Source organism: Lactuca sativa, chromosome 7 (genome assembly GCF_002870075.4).
Source record: "Lactuca sativa cultivar Salinas chromosome 7, Lsat_Salinas_v11, whole genome shotgun sequence".
NCBI lineage: Eukaryota > Viridiplantae > Streptophyta > Magnoliopsida > Asterales > Asteraceae > Lactuca > Lactuca sativa.
The window spans coordinates 62,094,105-62,115,759 of record NC_056629.2 but is presented as its reverse complement, the minus strand read 5'-3'; the positions used below and the strand labels follow the sequence as shown (position 1 = coordinate 62,115,759).

The 21,655-nt window shown below is 33.8% G+C and overlaps 1 protein-coding gene across 1 annotated transcript in view; it reads right to left on the bottom strand.

The window, feature by feature from the left end:
* Positions 1–664, bottom strand: part of LOC111893350 (uncharacterized) — a gene marked incomplete in the record, with an annotated part of 4,250 nt that extends 3,586 nt beyond the window's left edge. Inside the window, 1 exon segment of the mRNA XM_052765947.1 lies at positions 25–664. Within this exon segment, the coding sequence (XP_052621907.1) occupies positions 25–571 (547 nt within the window).
* Between the last annotated feature and the right edge of the window lie 20,991 nt (positions 665–21,655).

Genomic DNA, 21,655 nt, shown 5'->3' with positions numbered 1-21,655 from the left:
AGCAGTGGTATCAACGCAGAGTACTGAAAGCAATTTGTTTGGGGGTAAATTTCTCCAAACTATCCAAAGTTTTTCTGGCACACCGGAATGCATGGACTTGCATGAACGCCGGCATGTCCGTCACAAACACCTTAACCTGAAACAACACCGCCAACTCCCCCACATTAACCATTACCATCTCCGCCCTATTCTCGGCTGATCTCCGCCCTGCCACCATCCCCACTTCAGTTCCCCACGCTGGTTTCCTCCCTTCTCCGATCCCTGAAACAGTTTTCCTCCCTTTCTCAATCACAGAAACCAATTTGGTGCCATCACTAGTCGCCGGAACCGACCTCCTACCGCTGTCAATCGCCGGAACCGACTTTCTTGAAGATTCTTGAACCATTTCTTTTGTATCTTCTTTGTCTGGAGTGTGATGGTGGTTCTTTTCTCGATAGGTTTTGGATCTCCATAATAGTGATCCTAAGGTCCGGGAAATGGATTTCTTTGTGATGGTAGCTGGCGGCGGAGTTGTTGGGTGGTAATGTGGCTCCGGTTGGTGATTTCCTGTGTCGAGTTTGTATACGTACATGATTCTTTTCTTGTGGGTTGCGAATTTGGTGCAAAAATTGTAACTGCAGTATTTGTAGAGAGAGAGAGAGAGAGAGAGAGAGAGAGAGAGAGAGAGAGAGAGAGAGAGAGAGAGAGAGATGAGAGAGAGAGAGAGAGAGAGAGAGAGAGAGAGAGAGAGAGAGAGAGAGAGAGAGAGAGAGAGAGGGAATTTTATGATATATATTTTGTAAATAAAAAACTATATCAGATAAAAAACATTCATCAATTCATTCATACAATTTAAATATTAGTTTTTAAACGTAATATTTGGCTTGGACATAGTACCTAAGTAATTAAATATCTAAAATATAATTTAATAATGACAAAATTGAACAAATAATCCATTTGGTTAGCTGACAATTACCACTTTGATAAAAAAAAAATTTGGATTAGCATTAGAGGTCCAATTTTTTTTTTTTTTTTTTTGCAAGTTTGTTTTAATTTGCTTTGAACTTTTTTAAAATAATGTTTTTACCCTTACTTTTTTCTTTTTCAATTTATTTTAATAATTTTATTAGTTTTTTTTATTAAAATAAATAAAAAGCAAATTAAAAACTAATTTTTCTATCTATTTATCTATCTCTATCAGATCCAATCATCTTCCTCCTTTCACTCAAACTTTTTCATGGAAATTAAAACACACACACATAAACACTTCACAAAAAACCTACACATACCTTCAAAACCTCCAACATTTTCAAAGAGATAAAATGAAATCTAGTAACATATGAGCTTCGATTCCTTTGTATAGATGAAGGTGAATAACAACGATGGATCTTATGGGTTCAACTTGTGTTCCATTTTCCCCACAAGTATCCTCCTTATCTCTCTCTATTTCTCTCTCACACGTACATACACATACATAATAAACAATTCTCAAGAAGAAAACCCACCTTCACTTACCCATGTTCTTCTTCATCACCTCACCTGAAAATGGTATTTCTTCCCCCCCCCCCCCCCCCCCCCCCTTTCTCTTTCTTTTTTGGACTTCATTTTTTAGGAGTCACGGTTTTCTTCACTGAATGGAGAAAATGAATCCATTTTGAGAGTATATTTAATCTAGCTTGGAGGTTCTATACATCTATATATTCTGCCTCAAATTTCATCTCCTTCCAACTGCTTTCAAAATTATCAGCTTCAACAATTCCAAAATGTGCTTCATATATTTCATTAAAAAATCATCAGCTTACTGAACCTGGAAAAGAAAATAGGTTTAACACCAAACCAAAAATCAAACACGAATTGACCTTTAGATATAAAACAGAAGAAGAAAACCATGTGATTCATCGATTTTAGAAATCAAAATTCCTGTATCAATTTAGGAGGTGTAACCTGATAAAGAAAATGGGACATACCAGATCAGAGAAGGAGCAGTAGCTGGTACCATCACCCGAATGTCTGGAGCATAGATCAGAGATCGGAGAAGGGGTGCCTATATGGAGATTATTTCCAGAGAAGCCAGAGAGAGAGAGAGAGAGAGAGAGAGAGAGAGAAAGAAAGAAAGAAAGGTGGGGTGGGGTTTGGTGGGTTATTAGTTGTAGATTTATTTTTCTTTAAAATGTGTTGTAACAAGGAAGGTATCTACACCCTTTATAAGGAAATGTTTTGTTCTCCTTCCAAGCCGATATGGGATCAGGTTCAACCCATATTCACCTCCCATTATAGGGTTAGACGTCCCCGTCGAACACATCGACCCGTGCCCCAGCTCTGATACCATTTGTAACATCCTCCTCTGGAACGTATCACGATATTGTTCGCTTTGGGCTCCCGACACGAAAACTTCCCAGGGGGTCACCCATCCTTGAATTGCTTTCACCCACGCATGCTTAACTGCAAAGTTCTTATGGGATCTGCTGCCTTCACAACTTTAAAACGTGTTGTGACAGGGGAGGTATCCACACCCCTTTTAAGGAATGCTTAATTCTCCTTCCCAATCGATGTGGGATCAGGTGCAACCCACCTTCCCTATCACAACGCGTTTCAAAGTCGTGAGGGCAGCAGATCCTATAAGAACTCTCCAGTTAAGCGTGTCTGGGCGAGAGCAATTCAGAGATGGGTGACCCCCTGGGAAGTTTTCATGTCGGGAGCCCAAAGCGGACAATATTGTGATACGTGCCAGAGGGGGATGTTACAAAAGGTATCAGAGCTGGGACACGGGTCGATGTGTTCGACGGGGACGTTGAACCCTATAATAGGAGGTGAAGGTGGGTTGAACCTGATCCCACATCGGTTTGGAAGGATAACCAAACATTTCCTTATAAAGGGGTGTAGATACCTTCCTTGTCACAACGCGTTTTAAAGTCGTGAGGGCAACAGATCCCATAAGAACTCTGCAGTTAAAGCATGCTCGAGCGATAGTAGTACCGAGATGGGTGACCCCCTAGGAAATCCTCGTGACGAGAGGCCCAAAGCGGACAATATTGTGATACGTACCAGAGGGGGATGTTACAAATGGTATCAGAGTTAGGGCACGGGTCGATGTGTTCGACGGGGACGTCGAACCCTATAATGGGGGGTGAAGGTGGGTTGCACCTGATCCCACATCGGTTGGGAAGGAGAACTAAGCATTCCTTAAAAGGGGTGTGGATACCTTCCTTGTCACAACGCGTTTTAAAGTCGTGAGGGCAGCAGATCCAATAAGAACTTTGCAGTTAAGCGTGCCTAGGCAAGAGCAATTCAGGGATGGGAACCCCCTGGGAAGTTTTCGTGTCGGGAGCCCAAATCAGACAATATTGTGATACGTGCCAGAGGGAGATGTTACATTATTATTATTATTTTTAATCGGAAAATTGGAAAAGCAAATAAGGAAAAAAAATCATATTAATAGGGGTAAATCCATCATTTTGAAAACATACATAATAAATTGAACCAAAAACACAATAAAATAAAAGTTTTGGACCTTTGGTGCTAATCCAAACCCTTTTGGACCAAAGTAGCAATTTTGAGCAAACCACAAGGACCATTTGTATAGTTTAGTCTTTAATAATATAAATTTATGAAAATTTGTGGAACATAAAAAGTAGAATCACGATTATATATCAAACTTGCTAAGGTGTTGTTTGTCTTTTCGAAATGAAAATTTATTAAATACTAGGTGTAAAACCTGTGTATTACATGGGTTGATAAAAAAATTAAATATTAAAATGTAAACATTATATATTTTTTAAATAAAATTTTGAAATAAGGGAAAAAAATGTATTAATTACAATTATTATCAAATTTATTACATTTAATACTTTGCATATATAAATATATAAGTATTATGTGACTTTCTAATTTTAAAAATTAAGAAAACCTAGAAATTGACATGTGGATATTATTTATTTCAAAAATATCATAAAACGACAAGTTTCAAAACTCATAAAAGATTGACATATGATAAAATGGATCTTTATTTATTATAGTTGATGCGGACCACCTTTACAACCCTCTGCAACAGAAGAAATGGACTAAGCGGCCGCACTCTATAATAAAAAGTTTGTTTTTTTAATATCAGCAGACTGCTACGATAAACTGAAATTTAAATAAAATGATTATACAAACTGAAAATAATTTTCAACATCAAATATTTAATAATTTTAGTCTTAAAACATTGAAATAATACTAAAAAGAACATTTAAAAAAAAAACAAAAATATAAAATTTGTAAAAAAATCTTAAAAAATGTAAAAGAAAATCTATCAATTTTTTTCTAGAAAAAATTAATTTCAAAGAACATAAAAAAGAAAAATTATAAAAAATTAAGAAAACATTGCAAACAATGTCTAGAAAATTCGTAGAAGAATAACACATATTCAAAAAGATGCACCCGAAATTAAAAATATTATTAAAAAAAACAGTAAAAAAATTTTAAACAATCAAAGGTTTTTAAAAAAGTGAAGTTATAAAATATTGTGGAAACTATAAAAAAAAATTGTATCAAATCCATAAATCATACTTTAAAAAAATCAAAGTTAAAAAAAAAAAAAAAAAAATTAGTAATTGTCACTTCAACCCAACACATTTACATGTTTTAGTTTAAAAGGTCCAACATCTTATTTTTTTGCTTCTAAGGGAAAAAACTTGTGTTTTACCGGCTAATTAGGGTAAACAACCAAATATAACAGGTTAGATCTGCCAAACAGGTTAAAAAATGATGACATGTAGCCTCATCAACAACACTTGGCGCCTAGTAGAGTTCTACCTCGTCAGCAACTTGGGGATTAATCTAAGCACTACTCTAATACTTTTTTCTTACCAAAACAATAGATTTCACCTTTTTTCTTCTATCTTTTTCAAAATCGGGAAATGGCTTTGTATTCATTTTATATATTGAGCGAACTCGACGAGTTGGAGGCCCCAACTCGTCATGTCGAACCTATTCAACCCACGTGGTTTATGGCTTCTACTCGACGAGTTGGAGGACCGCAACTCGACGAGTAGAGGTTGTGCATGAAAACCCTAATTTTTAGGGTTTGTACCCTATTTAAAGGACCTTAATTCCTCTCCTCCAACCTCCTTACCACCTTTTGATGGCCAGAAGCAAACCTAATCGATCTAAACCCTATTCTTGAGTGTGTGAAAGGCTAAAAGTGTGTTTTTGGTGCATTTGTTGAAGAAGCTTGAAGATTAAGAAGCTTGGAACGAGAAGAAGCTTGTAGATCCAGTATCTATATCGTCTTAGCTTTCATTTGAAGGTAAAAAGTCTTTACCTTGGTCTTCCATTTGTTAGATCTCTTCTTATGTGAGAAATGGGCATTTTGGTGCAAAATGGGGCGACTTTCGGATTTGAGCTTGTTACAAGGGCATAGTTTCAGATCTGGGCTCCTCTTGGCCCTTATGGACATAAAGCCTCAAGCTTTATGAAGTTTTGTCCCTCCTCCATGTCGAAAACCTTCCTCTAAGGCTAGTTATGAGTGTTTTAGCTTCATGGAGCCTTGCATGCACGTAAAGTTAGCAACTTTACGTGATAACAACACCTTAGGAGCCTAGATCTATAGTTTGGAGCTTTGGTTTCACTTAAAAGCATCTGAATGAGAAATGAACTGAAGGAACTCGACGAGTTGAATGAGGATTTCCCGCCTTCTGGATTCTACATGAACTCGACAAGTTGGAGAGGTAACTCGACAAGTTAGTTGGGGTTTTCCCGACATTCTGGACACTACATGGACTCGATGAGTTGTTTGAAAACTCGGCGAGTCGACTAAGGTTTTCATGGCTTTTTGAGTTCTGAAGGAACTCGACGAGTCAATAAGCTACACTCGACGAGCTGGGTCAACATGGACTGTTGACCTTGACCGTCGACTTTGACTTTGACCAAGGGTTGACCAGTTTGACTTTTGGGGGTATTTTAGTAATTTGTAAATTTATGGAAGTGGATCATTGGTGGATGTAGGTGATTGAGTTTGGAGCTGCATTTGGGGAAATTGACATTATCATCCCGAGCTACTTGTGAGGTGAAATCTTCTCACTATATCAACAGGGTTGAAGGCACCAATGTCGTCCCTTCTTTTGGATTGTTATCTTGGTTATTGCATGATGATATGATTAGTGACCTGTTAGGTCGGTATCCCGGTATATAAGATGATGCTATGTTAGTGACCGGTTAGGTCGGTATCCTGGTTATAGGATGATAGTATGTTAGTGATCTGTTAGATCTGTATGACTATTTGTACATGCTAGCTAGTGTATGATATTTATGTGCAGATGATTGTTTGATTGGGGGTTGGGTTGAGGTGTTCATGCTTTGTGCTTGCGCCAACATACCCAGGGTGGACGGGATAGACTGCAGACCCGGTTAGGGCGTACTAGTCATGATGAAGGCCTGGCGAGCAGTCCGGATATGCTGAAGGCCTTGAGAGGCGGTCCAGACGTGTCGATGGCTCGGAGAGCGGTCCAGATAGACTGATGGCCCTGCGAGGCGGTCCAGTTAAGCTGATGGCTCATTATGCATGATGTTTGTTATGATATGGTTATATGTGTGTGGCCTTGGTATTTTGGGGGAACTTACTAAGCTTCAGGCATATAGTTGTTGATTTTGTTTCAGGTACTTCTAATGATCGGGGGAAGGCGAAGGCATGATCGTGCACCTCATTATATTTTTTTGATTTGATTCTGGGATACTCTGACATGAAACCATTTTGAAAACAAATTTGTAATAATTATTGGTTTTTGAATGATTTAAAAAGTTTTAAATTGGCATGATTTTTATGGGTGTTACATCTTCCCGACTGATGAAGAGCTTGTGGTAGACTTCTTGAAACGCAAGGTTTAATCTCCCCTGTGGCTTCCCCCATCATTGCTGAAGCTTGAGATTTATGAGTTCTGTGACTTTTCTTTCTGAAAATTCAAATAACTCTATCAAATAAATGTAATGTGAGGTGATGATGGTTTGTTACTTTGTGTTTTCAGTGATATGAAGAAAGAAAGGTACTCAAATGGAAAATGATCCAATCTAGAAACTATAACTTTTTCATCGTTTGTCAAAAAATTTAAATAAACATGATCAAGAAATGATATATTCAGAAGCTTTGAGGAATTTTTATCTAACCTGAAATGATAATGGCCAATACCATGTTTAACAACCCAACTGAATTCTACGACATATTTGCTACCATTTTCACAAGTATGAATCCCACATCCATGGCTTTGGCGAGTGATAACACTGATTTTTTCATACTTCAACCTGAAAACCCACTTGCAATAAACAATGTTACTATAAGAATCGGGATGAACTAGGGATCAATTGCCATTTTTGACAAGCACATAGTATTTGTCAGCCTTTGCTTGATGTCACTCGAGATATTTGTTGGCGATGAATCTATACACACTGTATCTATGTCTCAGTCCTTGCCTTGAACATCGATGGCTTTGACCTTTTGACCATTCACTAAAATATGCATTTCCAGTGTAGAATCTATACACACCAAATCCATGAACCCTTTCCTATACTGACCTCTATACCAGCTTTCCCTGACCCTTTTATGAGGTGTTGATCTAGGAGTCGGTCTGGTAACTGAATCATAATCAAAATCACCGTTGTCGATCGGATTTGATGTTCATGATCAGGCGACTTTGTCAATAACAAAGAAGATGAAGAATAGAGTGAAGAACCAGAAGAATGTTGATTAAAATTGGAAGAGACACCATTGTTATCTTTTCTGATTTAAACCTATGATTTTCTTGTGACGCAATTCATACGTAATTATTGGTTTTCTCTAAAACGAGAAGTAGAAGGAGTCTTCGTTGATTTCATGTCCATCGCTATTGATTTTAGGGTTATTGCCGGTCATGTAACGTGGCAATTGAGAGAGTTTAATAATTGACTTTGCATATTAAACTTGCTGACTAGGAAGGGTTCACCGGATGACCCCTTCAATTTTTTCAAATTGACCTTTTAAACCGTAAAAACATGACCTCGCACCCTTAGAATGCAAAAATAAAAATAAAAATAAAAAAGATGAGGGACCTTTTAAACCAAAACATGTAAGTTTGTTAGGCTACAATGACAATTACCAAAAAAAATATCAAGTTATACCAAATTTATAAAAAAATCACTTGAAAAAAATGAAAGTTGAAGAGGTTTGAAAAGGAAAGTCAAGTGTTGCGTCATGCAGAACACGTGCAGAGGTTTTGTAGTTCAAAGCCTTGCAAAAAAGAAATTGTTGCAAGAGGGCAAGTGTTGCGCGTGTACTGTGTCGTGCAGTAAAAAGTGGTATGAAGAGGTTTTTGTATGGGACTGTTTGTTTTTTTAGAAAACCACTTCTGAACACATCTTGTTGCGCAATGCAGCACACATGCAACACTTGGTCTTTCGCAGCTGTTTGTTTTTTAGAACCCTTCTATCTTCAAAACGGGTACGCTTGTTCTGCGTGGTGCAACACTGAACCAACCTCTTCAAACCAATTTGTAACATCCCGAGGTTTATGGCATTTAGCCCTTGTGTATGAGAAAGCTTGCAAAATGGCCCATAATGGCATTTTTGTAATTTCAGGCCAAAGGTTAGTACGCCAGGTGTACATGTGTATGTTAGGCGTGTATACGCGGGTTGAGTACGTTGGGCGTACATCGCATACAAAGGGTGTATGTGCGAAGGTTGCAAACCCTAAATTTTAGGGTTTAGACCCTATTTAAACATCTTTATGGCCTCCAACCTCATCTCTCATCAGCCTCCAACACCTCCATTCGATTCTAGAAAACCCTAGCCACTTGTTTGAGCACTCTTGACCCTTGTATGTGTGTTTTTGGTGATCTTGAAGGAGGAAGAATGAAGTAGAACTACATTGGAATCTGGAAGGAGCCTTGGATCTGGGATCTTCACCTCTCTAGCAACCTCCAAGAGGTATAAAGTTTCAAACTTGGCTTGTATTTCATTAGATCATGCTAATTCCTTGATTCATGAGCATTTTGTCCCAAGTCTTGACCTATGGCATGCACTAGTCCATTCTAGTTTTCCTTTCAGATGTCTTGAGGGGTTTAGAAGCATAAAAATAGGATCTTGGATCTTACTCCTTTTCCATACATGTGTTTGATTGTCTTAATGGGTAAAGAGGGTGGGGTTTTTAGCATTTAGCACTTATTGGCCATGCAAGACCATAACGTTGGAAACTTTATGGTCAAGGATGATAGTTGGGACTTGGATATACATTTTGATCGTTATAGCTCAAGTATTAAGCTTTTAACTCATTAAGTGGAAGACCAGCAGCGTATGTTGGGCGTACCAATTAGTACATTGCGCATATGCAGTTTGAGCCCCGACTCACCGGGCAGTGAGTATGCCCCGCGTACATCCAAAGCACGCCCTGCGTATGAGGGCTGAGCTGACTCGACTGAGTTGACTCGGCTAGGTTGACTCGGTTGATTTCGTTGATTTTGACCAAGGGTATTTTGTGAAATTGATATTAATTTATATTGGGAAATATTTTGATTATTAGGAGTCGAGTAGAGCCGGTTATCGGAGCAGAGATTCATTCAGACTGTATCCGGACTAATAGGTGAGTTTTCTTCACTTACTTATGGGTCGAACGCACCAAGGCTGGCCCATTGGATTAGATATCGTGTTTTATTGTAGTTGTTACGCTGAGATATGTGTTTACTGGTTATGTGATTAGACTGGTCGATCTATAGGACTGCATGTGTTGCTGAATATTATGATAATGTTTATATCGATATATTATGGTTATGGTTTACTGGGTTGAGGCGAACCAACTGATATTGAAGGCCAAGACACCCAGGGCAGTCCGGATAGACTGAAGGCCTGCGAGGCAGTCCATTCAGACCGAAGGCCCAGAGAACGGTCCAGATAGGTTAAAGGCCCTGTGATGCGGTCTAGTCATGTTGAATGCTCTGTATGCATATTGTTGTTTGTTATGATTACGTGGTGGTACTTTGGGGGAACTCACTAAGAGTTGGCTTACAGTTTTAGTTTTGTTTTAGGTACTTCTAAAGATCATGACAATGCGAAGGTGTGACCGTACATGTAACGCCCGTAGATCTGGGCTAGTCAATTTAGAGACAATAAGCGTCAAAAATGAGTTTTTAATGGAAGATTATTTAGAAGGATTAATCTTAACCAAGTTGTAGTATATGTTACAAGGGTTCCGTACATATAAAGAATGCCGAAATTCAAGTTATAACGAAGAAGTTATGACTCGTCGAAGTTTTACGGCAAAAACCGGCACGACACCGGGAGACATAAATAGTGAATTTACGATGGAGGACTTTTTAGCCTTAGAAATCTAAACAAAAGTTGTAGTATACGTTAAACCGAGAACATACAAAAAAAGAACACCAAAATCTGACTTCGTATGAGAAAGTTATGAATTTTCTAAGATTTGGCATAGCAGTGCACGGTTCGAAACTCGAATTTTAGATCGAGCAGTTTTGGCCTACACGACCTAAATGAGAGTTGAAGATCTCATTAATAGGAACTCAACGGCAAAAAGACAGACAAAAACGGAGTCCGTGTGTAGAAGTTATGAATTTTATGCGGACATTTAACATTATAATCTCCTTCTACTGTTAAATTTAAGATTGGTCGAGAATTAGTTGACGGAGTCAAAATGAAAGTTGTAGATTTTATTTTTATCTACGCGTGGATATATAGAACGTCAAAAACAGAGCTCGTATGCGAAAGTTATGAATTTTTGAAAATCGGCTGATTTCCACCATGTGTGCGATGCCACGTGTCAGCACCAGGCTCCGAATTGGAGCCCAAGTTGGCTAATGACGTGAGCATCATAAACCTCACGATGTGAGTGACCCTCCATCCCCCTATAAATAAGAGGTGAATCCCTGTTCATTCCTCACACCTCTCATCACTTCCCTCTCTCTCTCTCTAGAACCTCTCTCTAGCCCCGAAACCCCCCGAAAAATGTAGGGAACTTCCTTAGCACGAGGCGGAAGCCCCGGAGCGCCCGACGGATCCGAGAAGAAGAGCCTTTCGGCTCGGGAACGCTGCTCCAATGGAGCCCGGTTTTGAGAAAAACTTATTGTAAGTGAGCTACGCTACCCTATCTTTAGTATAGCTTATGTTTCAATATAGTAATTTTATTAGGACCTTATAATAAATATTTGGGCTATTATTATGAGTTATATAAGTGTCGTTACAATATATTTTTAACCACTCGCGGTACGGGGAATCTGGTTTGGAGGGCCGCTTGGGTTGCTAGATTTTAGAAGTGCTATATGCCAAAATGGTCCTGCCATCCGGTGTTCCATGTCTGTACATAGTGGGTGAAGAGTATTGTGTTAACGCTTATATAATAGTAATAATAGTTAGACTGTTAATTAGTCTCGTTGAACATTACACTAAACTCTAGTGGTAATGATACTAGGTTTTGTCGAAGGAAATTGTTTTAAGAGTAACGAAGTGTTGTCCGGGTGCCGAGTCACCACCTTATCAGGTGAGTGCATAGTTACTTTCATCTTACACATAGATATGAAGTATTTTATATAAACTACGGAATATGTGTGCATATTATCTGTATACTTGCTATCTATGCTGGATGAACGATTTTATACAAGTTTTAAATGATTTAAAATTGTATATGTATTTTTTTTTTTATCTACAAAATATGTTGGGTAAAACATGGGTAGATGAAATATGAGTTGGATGATGAAATGAGAGGTGATATAGACCGTGAGATAAGGGTGAGATGTAAACCATGAGAGAAGCCTTTTACCTATGTGTTGGCCCCGTCATTCAGCAGAGTTTGGATGACACCCACAGACTATTCTAGACAGTCCAATGGACACTAGTAGGCTCGCAACCTGTAGGTGTTTTGAACTGTGTGCTCACCAGCTGTACTCTAAAAACCCCTTAACATGTGTTGTGAGAGGAGTCTCGGAAACCACACTATCGATAGTCGAGATTAACCCTGGCGACTATGCAACGTAGTTCCTAAACCCCTTGACATGTGTTGTGAGAGGAGTCTCAGAATCGATACTGTCGATAAAAGAGAATAACTCTGGCGACTATGAGACTTAGTGCCTATTGAGTAAACCATGGGAACGATGGACTTGGTGCCGATTCCTACGGATGATCATTAGGAATAAATGAACAAGAAATAGATGATTCTTAGGGTAAATCCTTAAGAGTAAATAAGATAACGGGAATGAGTAATCGGGTTGATTAACTTTTTAATGATTAAACATAATAATTATATTACTGTGGGTTAAAAACCTTATGTACTCACCTGGTTTCCTAACCTGACCCACTCAAGCTTATTTGTATCACAGGTGTCGATATGAAGTTACTTTACACTGAGAGATTAAAGAGATGTAGATCACTAGTATAAATGAATGTAACTTCTGTTTATGCTTATGTTTCTTTATTGACGGAGACATCCCAAACATTTTAAACTGAATAAAAATACATTTCTTCGAAAATTCTTTGATAAAGTATTTATCATGTTTTTCTGGGAACAAATTCCGCAATATTTTTATTAAAAGAAGTACTCTGATTTTTATAAAGCATAAACAAAACCAGTCATTTCTGGCCGTGAAAATGGGGATGTCACAGTACACATCCTTGGTTTTATGTTGTTGGATCTTGGGAGACTCTGATTTTAAATAATGTTTTTTTAGAACAATGGTTATGTAAACACTTTTTAAGTAAATGTTTTGTTTTTGAAAAGTTTAAATTTGTTGTAATTTTTTAACGTTATACACTTCTCACTTTACTTTAAGTTATATTATTCAATATATATTTGTTTTAATTTTTTCAACAATATATTTATTATTTTAATAATATTGTAAAGAATATTATAAACAATTTAAGTATATTTTACATAATTTCAAAACCGTTTGGTAAAATTTCATATAAATATTTTTTTATGATACATTGTCTAGAACCAAATATTAATAAATTATAAAGTTAATCACTAAAATTACCATATTTATTGAAACTAACCGGAAAGATAACAATCGTCTTCGAAAATTTAACAAAAATGAACATACTTTTCGCTAAATTAACATTTTTATTTATTATTAGTTAGCAAATATTATGTTAAATTATTTTATATAAACGTCTTTAAAAATCATATCATTAGAATGATATTTATATTTGAATTACATATGATTAAACTCAATAAATTTTTGAATTAGAATTATTTTTAACTATTGTGTAGTTAATTTCACTTTATTGCAGCAGTCTGCAGACATTAAAAAACAAATATACTTCTTATTATAGTCTGCAGCCGTTTGGTCCACATCTTTTACTACAGATGGTTGCAGATGTAGTCTGCGGACTTCAAACATTTTCTCATTGAAAAAACAAACAACACTTAAAAAAAACAAATAGTCTCTAAATCGTATAGGTACAATCTATATATTCCCTTCTTACGTATGTACTCTTTATTAATTTTATCAGTTTTATATTTTATAAATAATATTGAATATAATTATGGACTATAATATTAATATTAAATTGAAAATGAGTAATATACATTCTATGTTGTATTCTTTATTTATAACAATTAAAATAATTTTATAGTAGCAATTTAGATCATTATCGTTATTAATTACATAAAAAGATATTAAAGATATAATTATCATATCAGCAATATTTATAAGATAATATATTTATCATGCTAACATTTATAAGATAATGTATATCAAAATAAATTTAATTTAAGAGCATACAATATACTTATCATGTGGTTTGGTGTTGATTCGATACGTGTAACCATACGAAGAAAATGTCCCCAACACAATGGTGGTGACATGGCATGGAGGTGTGTGGTAGTAATTATGCAGTTACTGAAAAATCTATATGCATGTCCAAGAGTCATTATACAATGATATTTGCTAATGATATATAATTATACTAGGTCACAAATTATAGCAAGTTACTACTTATTGATTATTTATTAGAGTAATTTGATTATTAATAAATATAATCAACTATTGTATTTATTGGAGAATTATAATTTTACGAAAATAGTATTTTAATAGAAAAATTATTGTTGTATGAAATGATATTTTCTGGAGAGAAATAACAGCTATTAATCACATGGTATGATTAATATGTTGTGTACATTTATTTTGGACCTTTAAAAGTTCATTTTATAACATGTAGATTTAAGGAAATGACTTGGAATATTTTGCACTCTTTCTTCCTTCTCTTGCTTGTAAAAGTCATAGATGGTAATGAATGTGTAAACTTGCTTCTTTTCCTTGCATCTTATACATGATACCTCCATACAATACCTTACATTGGCATTAAATAAATGCATGAACTTTCATACATGCATGTAAGTATATAAAGAGAAGATAAGCTTGCAAGTTGGCTAATCTTCTTCTCTTTTTCCCTCTCCATAATTGAGAATTCCTCCTCTCTCCATCTCTAGTTGTCTTTTGAAGAACACTTGGGCTTTTGGTGAATTAATGGGTACTTCTCCTTAAGAATTATTTGGTATAAGTTCTTTAAGGCATTAAAAGTGTAACATCTGGAATCTAGAAGGTCAATTATGGAAATAATTCCTTTTTAGGGGCTAACTCGTCGAGTTTGTGGTATAAACTCAACGTGTTGGAAGCTTTCAGGGCACGCGTTTTAAGGATCAACTCGTTGAGATGGTGAAGGGAACTCGACAAGTTGGACGCTATTTAATAAACCCTAATTTCTGGATTTTGCATCTTATTTAAACACCTTAAGTTCCAGGTGGTGGCCTCATTCCCAACCTCCATAGCCCCCAAACCTAATCTCAAAACCCTAGAGCCTCCTTGGGTGTTGTGAGCTCATTATGGGTGTGTTTTGGTGTGTTGGAAGCTCATTGAAGGGAAGAAAATCATGGTGCAAAGTGGTGGTTCAAGTAGGAGCTTTCAGATCTAGATTCTCTATTTCATTTCCAGCACGTCTTGGGTATAAGGTTCTAACCTTGCTTAATATTTTCTTATATCTCTTATTTGGTTAAATTGCAAGCTTTTAGCCATGGATGGATTGGCATAAAGGTGCCAACTTTATGGTCTTAAGGGCTTCATGCATCTATTAAGCTCTTCTTTTAGTCTCTTATGAGCTTATGAGCCTCTCCTAGCCATGCATGATTGTAAATTTGGAAGCTTTATGTGACCTTGCAGTCTTAATGGACTAGATCTGTATTTTGAGGCTTTGTCTTGGTGGTTAAGTGATTATTGATAAAGTCCTGAACCTTTTAAGCCTAGGATTTGGGTTTTGAGCCCACTTGGTTGGTCCCTAGAGGTAAAGTTGGAAACTTTACCCTTTTAGACGTTATTTCAATTAAGATCTGAGTGGGGAAGCTGTTAGATTCGATTATGTCAGCTTAATGGGTTAAGATGCTTGGTTCCTGATGAACTCTGTGAGTTTTTGGGTGAACTCGGCGAGTTGGATCGGTTCTTCTCGATTTTTTTAGTCTGAAGAAGGAAACTCGACGAGCTGAAGGGAAACTCAGCGAGTTGGGTCAACTTGGCCCATTAACTTTGACTTTTGACTTATGTCTTTGACCTAATTTGTCCCAAGGGGGTTTTTGTGGTATTCTAAATTGTATTTAAGGAAAAATATGGGCTTAGGATAAGACCCATATGGGATTGGGCCCAATTTGGAAAATTTGGGCCATTAATGGGCCTTTGTGGATCTTTTGGTGTTGGACCTTTCTGGTTTTTGGAATTGGGCCTCAGTTCTGTTTCATGTTGATTTTAGGGGTAAAATGGTCATTTTACCTCAAGTATGGTTGGCAGGCCTTGGAATGGAATCCAATTGTTAATTGGGTGCTATTTTGATCTAATAGTTCGGAGGTATCGTCAGGGCAGCAACCAGGGAATTCTTTCAGGGAGCTTCTGCATTCGAGGTGAGTCTCCTCACTTTTGTATGGGTCGAACGCACCAATGCCGGCCCATTTGGTTTAGGTATTGTATTGTAAGAAGACCCAGGGGTTAGCCCTTGGCATTATGTATGAAAGAACAGGAGGCGGCTCCTGACACACTGTATGTGAGACCAGAGACTGAACTATGGCAAGTACTTAGTTAAGTAGTATAGTTTGTATGCTAGTTGTCTTTATGATGCTTGCATGGAAGACCAGGAGGTGGCTCTTGGCACTTGTCTGTAAGACCTAGGGTTGTGGCCCCTAGCCTGGCAAGAAAGACCATGAGGTGGCTCGTAGCATAATGGCAAGACTATGGATGACAGATATCACCTTTATTGATTATGGTATATGAATGATATGTATGGCTCGCGGTTATGTGTGACTTGTGTGGCTCGTTATATATGTACGGTATGGGGTATTTAGGGAGCTTCTACTTTGGAGATTTTGTCTCACATCATTAACTTCCAATCTCCCATGAGAACCAAATTCTTCAAATGTTGTAGTTTTTTTTCCTTCTACAATTGATTTAATCTTTCCATAATTTGCAAAATGATCATTGGTGAGTTAAAATGATTTTAAGTTTAATCATTTTAAAACTCGTAGTTTGCTATAGACTATTTTTGAATAAAACTCAATAGTTACTTGGTACGCATGGTCAAACAGAAACACCATCCCTAATCTCATTTAAAAACTTATACACAAACTTCTCAAACTACACCCATTTTTTTTTTCTTATATGCTAACTTATTTTCTCAAATAAATGGAACAAAACACAAATCACCACCACCCAACCGAAAACACAACTTGTTTTACTTTTCGAGATATAAATAGGGAAATCTCCGATAAAATATTTTGTGCCGATTTACGTTTTAATCCAAATATTTATTTTTTGAATAGAAAAAATCTCGTTTATCTAATTTTATACGGTAACCTGTCATTTTGGGAACTATATATATAACTATTGTGTGCCAGAATACACAGATCTGGACCACCGGATGGAATAGAATCAAAGGTCATGATCTGAGGGTCTATGATATTACAATAAGGTAACATGTACCATATAATCACACAAATTTCAGCATCAGAGCATTTTAGTCAATTAAGAAAAATTTTAAAAAGGAAAAATCGAGATCTACGGGATAATTAATGATTTTGATTTAAAAAATCTGATTTTTTTTCAAATTAATTTAATTTCAAACGTAATTTGTAAGCATATACCGATTTTATTCTATCAGAATGTCATTTTGTTAGAATAATATTCTGTAATTCTATCAGAATGGTATACAACTATGAACATAATATTATAAACACATATGATCAAGATCAATAATTTTAATGAATACAAATGTTATATAAGACGAAGTTTAATAGTTTAGAATAAATAATTACATTCATTCTTAAAGAATACAATTATGAACATAAATTACATTCATTCTTGAAATCTCTTGCAAAAAAAATATCGACATTCTTAAAAGAATCCTCATTCACTTTCTTGTTTCGTTCCTAGATGTCTTGTGTATGTTTCACCTCTAAGCTACTTCAAAATATCTAGCATTCTATGAGATTGACATTATGTCAGAATTGTATTGCATGAGAATGATTTTATAGAAGGAGTTGCAAAAGAAGATAAACTCGAGGATGGTAAGTGATCCCTTGGCAAAACTTGAAACATCTGAAAAACATAAGAAACAAAAATCATGTTAAAACATCAGCCAATTGCAATACAACCCTTGCAAAATCATTCTTATGTGATTATACCGGAAATACAATTCTGGCAGAATCATTCATATGTGATTTCCAAGATGATAATACTCTCCACAGAATATTCTTAAAGAATGAAATAATTATTCTTACATAATGAAAAAATTGAAGATAAGAATAAACACCCAATAATTATTCTACAGATATTCTTATATGATTTCCAGCACTTGGTATATTTCATAATCGAAAAATGATTCCCTCTCTTTCAATATTGAAAGAAAATGAGAGTAATTCTAAATTTAAAGTATGATAGAATAACATAATTCATTGTTTTGATTTTGTTTACCTTAGGAGACGAGATGCACAACAATAAACATTCTACCGCTAACCATGAATACAATCTGAGACTGCCATATTTCTCTTTGGCATTTCATCAAACACTTTAAGGGCGCTCCCTAAATTACTACATTTTCTATGAATCATGAATGAAAAAAAAAATCCAATTCAGAACCATCAACATCAAATTCATATGAACAACAATATATTTCAACACCATTATAAAAATCTAAAACTAAAAGTTGAAATTGTAAAAATTGGCTAGTTGGAAGAACGAAGAAAAAAAAAACTGTTTTCTATGGAATGGAATTGCAAGTCTGGTAAATTAAATTGTAGAAATCTCTTTGACCAACTATTGGAGATAGAAGCTAGCTTCGATTGGAGATGGAGTCGCCGAGAATAAGATCTTCATCTTGTCAACAGAATGGGGAAACAGATTTGCAGCTTCTGATCCACGGCTTCTTCTTCATTCGTCAATAAGAAAAGAAAATGGGAGGAGGCAGAAATAGAATACGTATCATATGAGAGGCTAGGGTTAAATAATTGGTCAAAGAGATTTTTATGGTAATTTCCATGAATTAAAGGATTTTATTTTAATTATTATGCTAAAGTTACATAATTACCCTTATAACAATTTTTATTTATTTAATTATTCCTAAATTCCTATTGGTGCATTCATGCACACAATAGTTGCTAGAAATATTTGAACCTAGCTCTCTCTCTCTTTCTCTCTCTCTCTGTGTGTATATATATATATATATATATATATATATATATATATATATATATATATATATATATATATATATATATATATATATATAAGCATTATTATTATTACTTTTTGGGAACAACATTATGTATAAACTATGGTCATTATTGTTTTTGTCCTTAGATATTTGTTTCCATTTGCGGTTGTTGGTTTATTACCATCAACAATACGGCCCCCAACATTCTCCCTAGTTTTATATTTTTGAGTACATTTCCTCTTCTCGTGTTTTTATTAAAATCCAATCAAAAACAGGTCTCTGGAACATGACAAATACTATAATTTTCAAAAAAAAATGTTATTTCTAAACAAATTTAAATGATTTTAGACCATTCACAAAAATAAAAAACCGGTTAAAGAAAAGGATAATGATAAAAAATCTTAAGTTTTGTAGAAATATACATATTTACGTTTTTGCGGTCTTAAAGTTCATTAAAATAAGATGGTTACAACTTTTTTCTAATTTTACCTTATTTGGAGATTTTCCCAATTAAAACTAATATTTTTGTCAAACTTAAAAGATTTAATAAATCAGAAACTCAAACACAAGGGCTTTTATGAACCAAAGAAATTGTTAAACCGAGCATTTCTGTCAAACGTAAGGGCTTTAATGAACTAGAAATACATAAAATTGTAAAATTGAAAAAAAAAAAATTATCTACAAACATCCCATTTTAATGAACCTAAACCCGCAAAAAGATAAATTCATAAATTTCTACGTCAGACATAAGGGTTTGTCATTATCCAAGAAAATATAAATGAAATGTCATTGTTAACTATTATTAGACATGTGTATGCCATCCAACAACAAGTTATTTGGTAAAAAAGAAAATGATATAAAAGTCCTTAAGTTTTCAAAAAAATATTGGTTTTACCTTTGGACATGTTTTAGCTTCAGTAAAGCCGAATGTTTTGTTTAATTTGTTCATTTATACCATTTTAGCTTGTTTACAAGTAACTTATCAGTTACCTGATGCCAGTAAAACCCTTAAGTTTTCAAAAATGTTCGAATTTACCCTTAAGTTTTCAGAAATGTTCAAATTTACCCTTAAGTTTTCAAAAATATTCGGATTTACCATTACTTTGATTATTATTATTATTATTACTATTATTATTATTATCATTTTGACTATTATTATTATTATTATTATTATTATTATTATTATTATTATTATATATTTTTAATACGTTTTCAAGTATATACAAATATGTTATCCATACATTTTTAAATGTATAAAACTATTTTTATAGATATAAATACATTTTTAAAAATATATGTACTTGTATTAGTATTTATATACATTAGAAAGCCTGTGTATTCCTTTTAAAACGTATTTATATATTAAAAATGTATTTATTTGTATTTAGTAGGTATAAATATATATTTATTTCATATAAAAACATATTACATACATATAAATATAAAATATCTATTTATAAGGTTTATATTGTATAAAAATATAATTATATATATTTGTACATATTACTATATATATATAAATATATATATATATATATATATATATATATATATATATATATATTATTTATATGTTTACGATATGTATTTATACATATTTATATGGTAAAATACATATAAACAATTCTTTTATTCTTTGGGTGATTCACCAACCAAAACACAAAAAAGAAGGTTTTTGGTTTTTGGTTTTTGGTTTTTGCTTACTAAATATAAACATATATTTATTTCATATTTATATGTATACGATACTTTTATACAAAATAAATACATATTTATATATATTTAATACAAATAAAAGTAGTTTTAAATGTACAAATATGTTTTTAAATGTATAACTACGTTTTTATTTGTATTTAGTAGATAAATTTATTTGTACTTAATTGTATTTAATAGATATAGATATGTATTTATTTTGTATAAAAACTATCTTATACATATAAATTTGAAATAAATACATATTTATACTTAGTAAGGAAACACCAATTTTATTTATTTATTTATTTTTCTGGTTGATGAATCACCCAAAGAATTACAAAAATATTTAGTTTATATGTATTTTACCATATAAATATGTATAAATACATATCGTATACAAGTAAATATATTTTTAAATATGTTTTTAATCTATAAAATATGTTTAAAAACATATTTAAAAATATATGTGTAAAATATTTTTATACATTTAAAAACATATTAAACACATATAATAATAATAAAATTAGTAGTAGTAGTAGTAATAATAATAATAATAATAATAATAATAATAATAGTAATAATAATGAAAATAATAATAATAATAATAATAATAATTATCAAAGTAATGGTAAATCTTAGCATTTTTGAAAATTTAAGGGTAAATCCGAGTATTTTTAAAACTTAAGGGAATTACTGGCATCATGTAATTGGTAGGTGACCTGAAAACCGGATAAAATGGTATAAATGAACAAATTAAACAAAATATCTAATTTTACTGGACCTAAAACATGTATAACGATAAAAATCGATATTTTTTTGAAAGCTCAAAGGCTTTTATGTCATTTACCCTTTTTTTATATAAAAATGTTTAATAAGTTATGTCGTACTAAAACTGAATTTAAAATAAAATGGTTGAATTAATTTATACGACAGGAAGACACAATACATAAATTGATTGTTTTTTAGTGTTTATTCAAATATGTTTGTGCTTATATGACTAAAAATAATAAATAATATCTTATATATAATTGGTTTATTTTTTAACATATAACAATTACTTTCTTTGTTATTTATGATAATATTTTTGAAAAAACTTTATATCAATAAGATTAAAAAATACGTTTATAACTCTAATAGTTATACATACAATATATATTTATAGCAATCACTATTTGCTTTTTTTTAGAAGCACCCGTATATAAAAAACACTAGTAAATAGCTATAGCAAAGAACCAATTACAAAATATTTAAAGGTTGTTGCAACCAACAAACTCAATTACTTGGG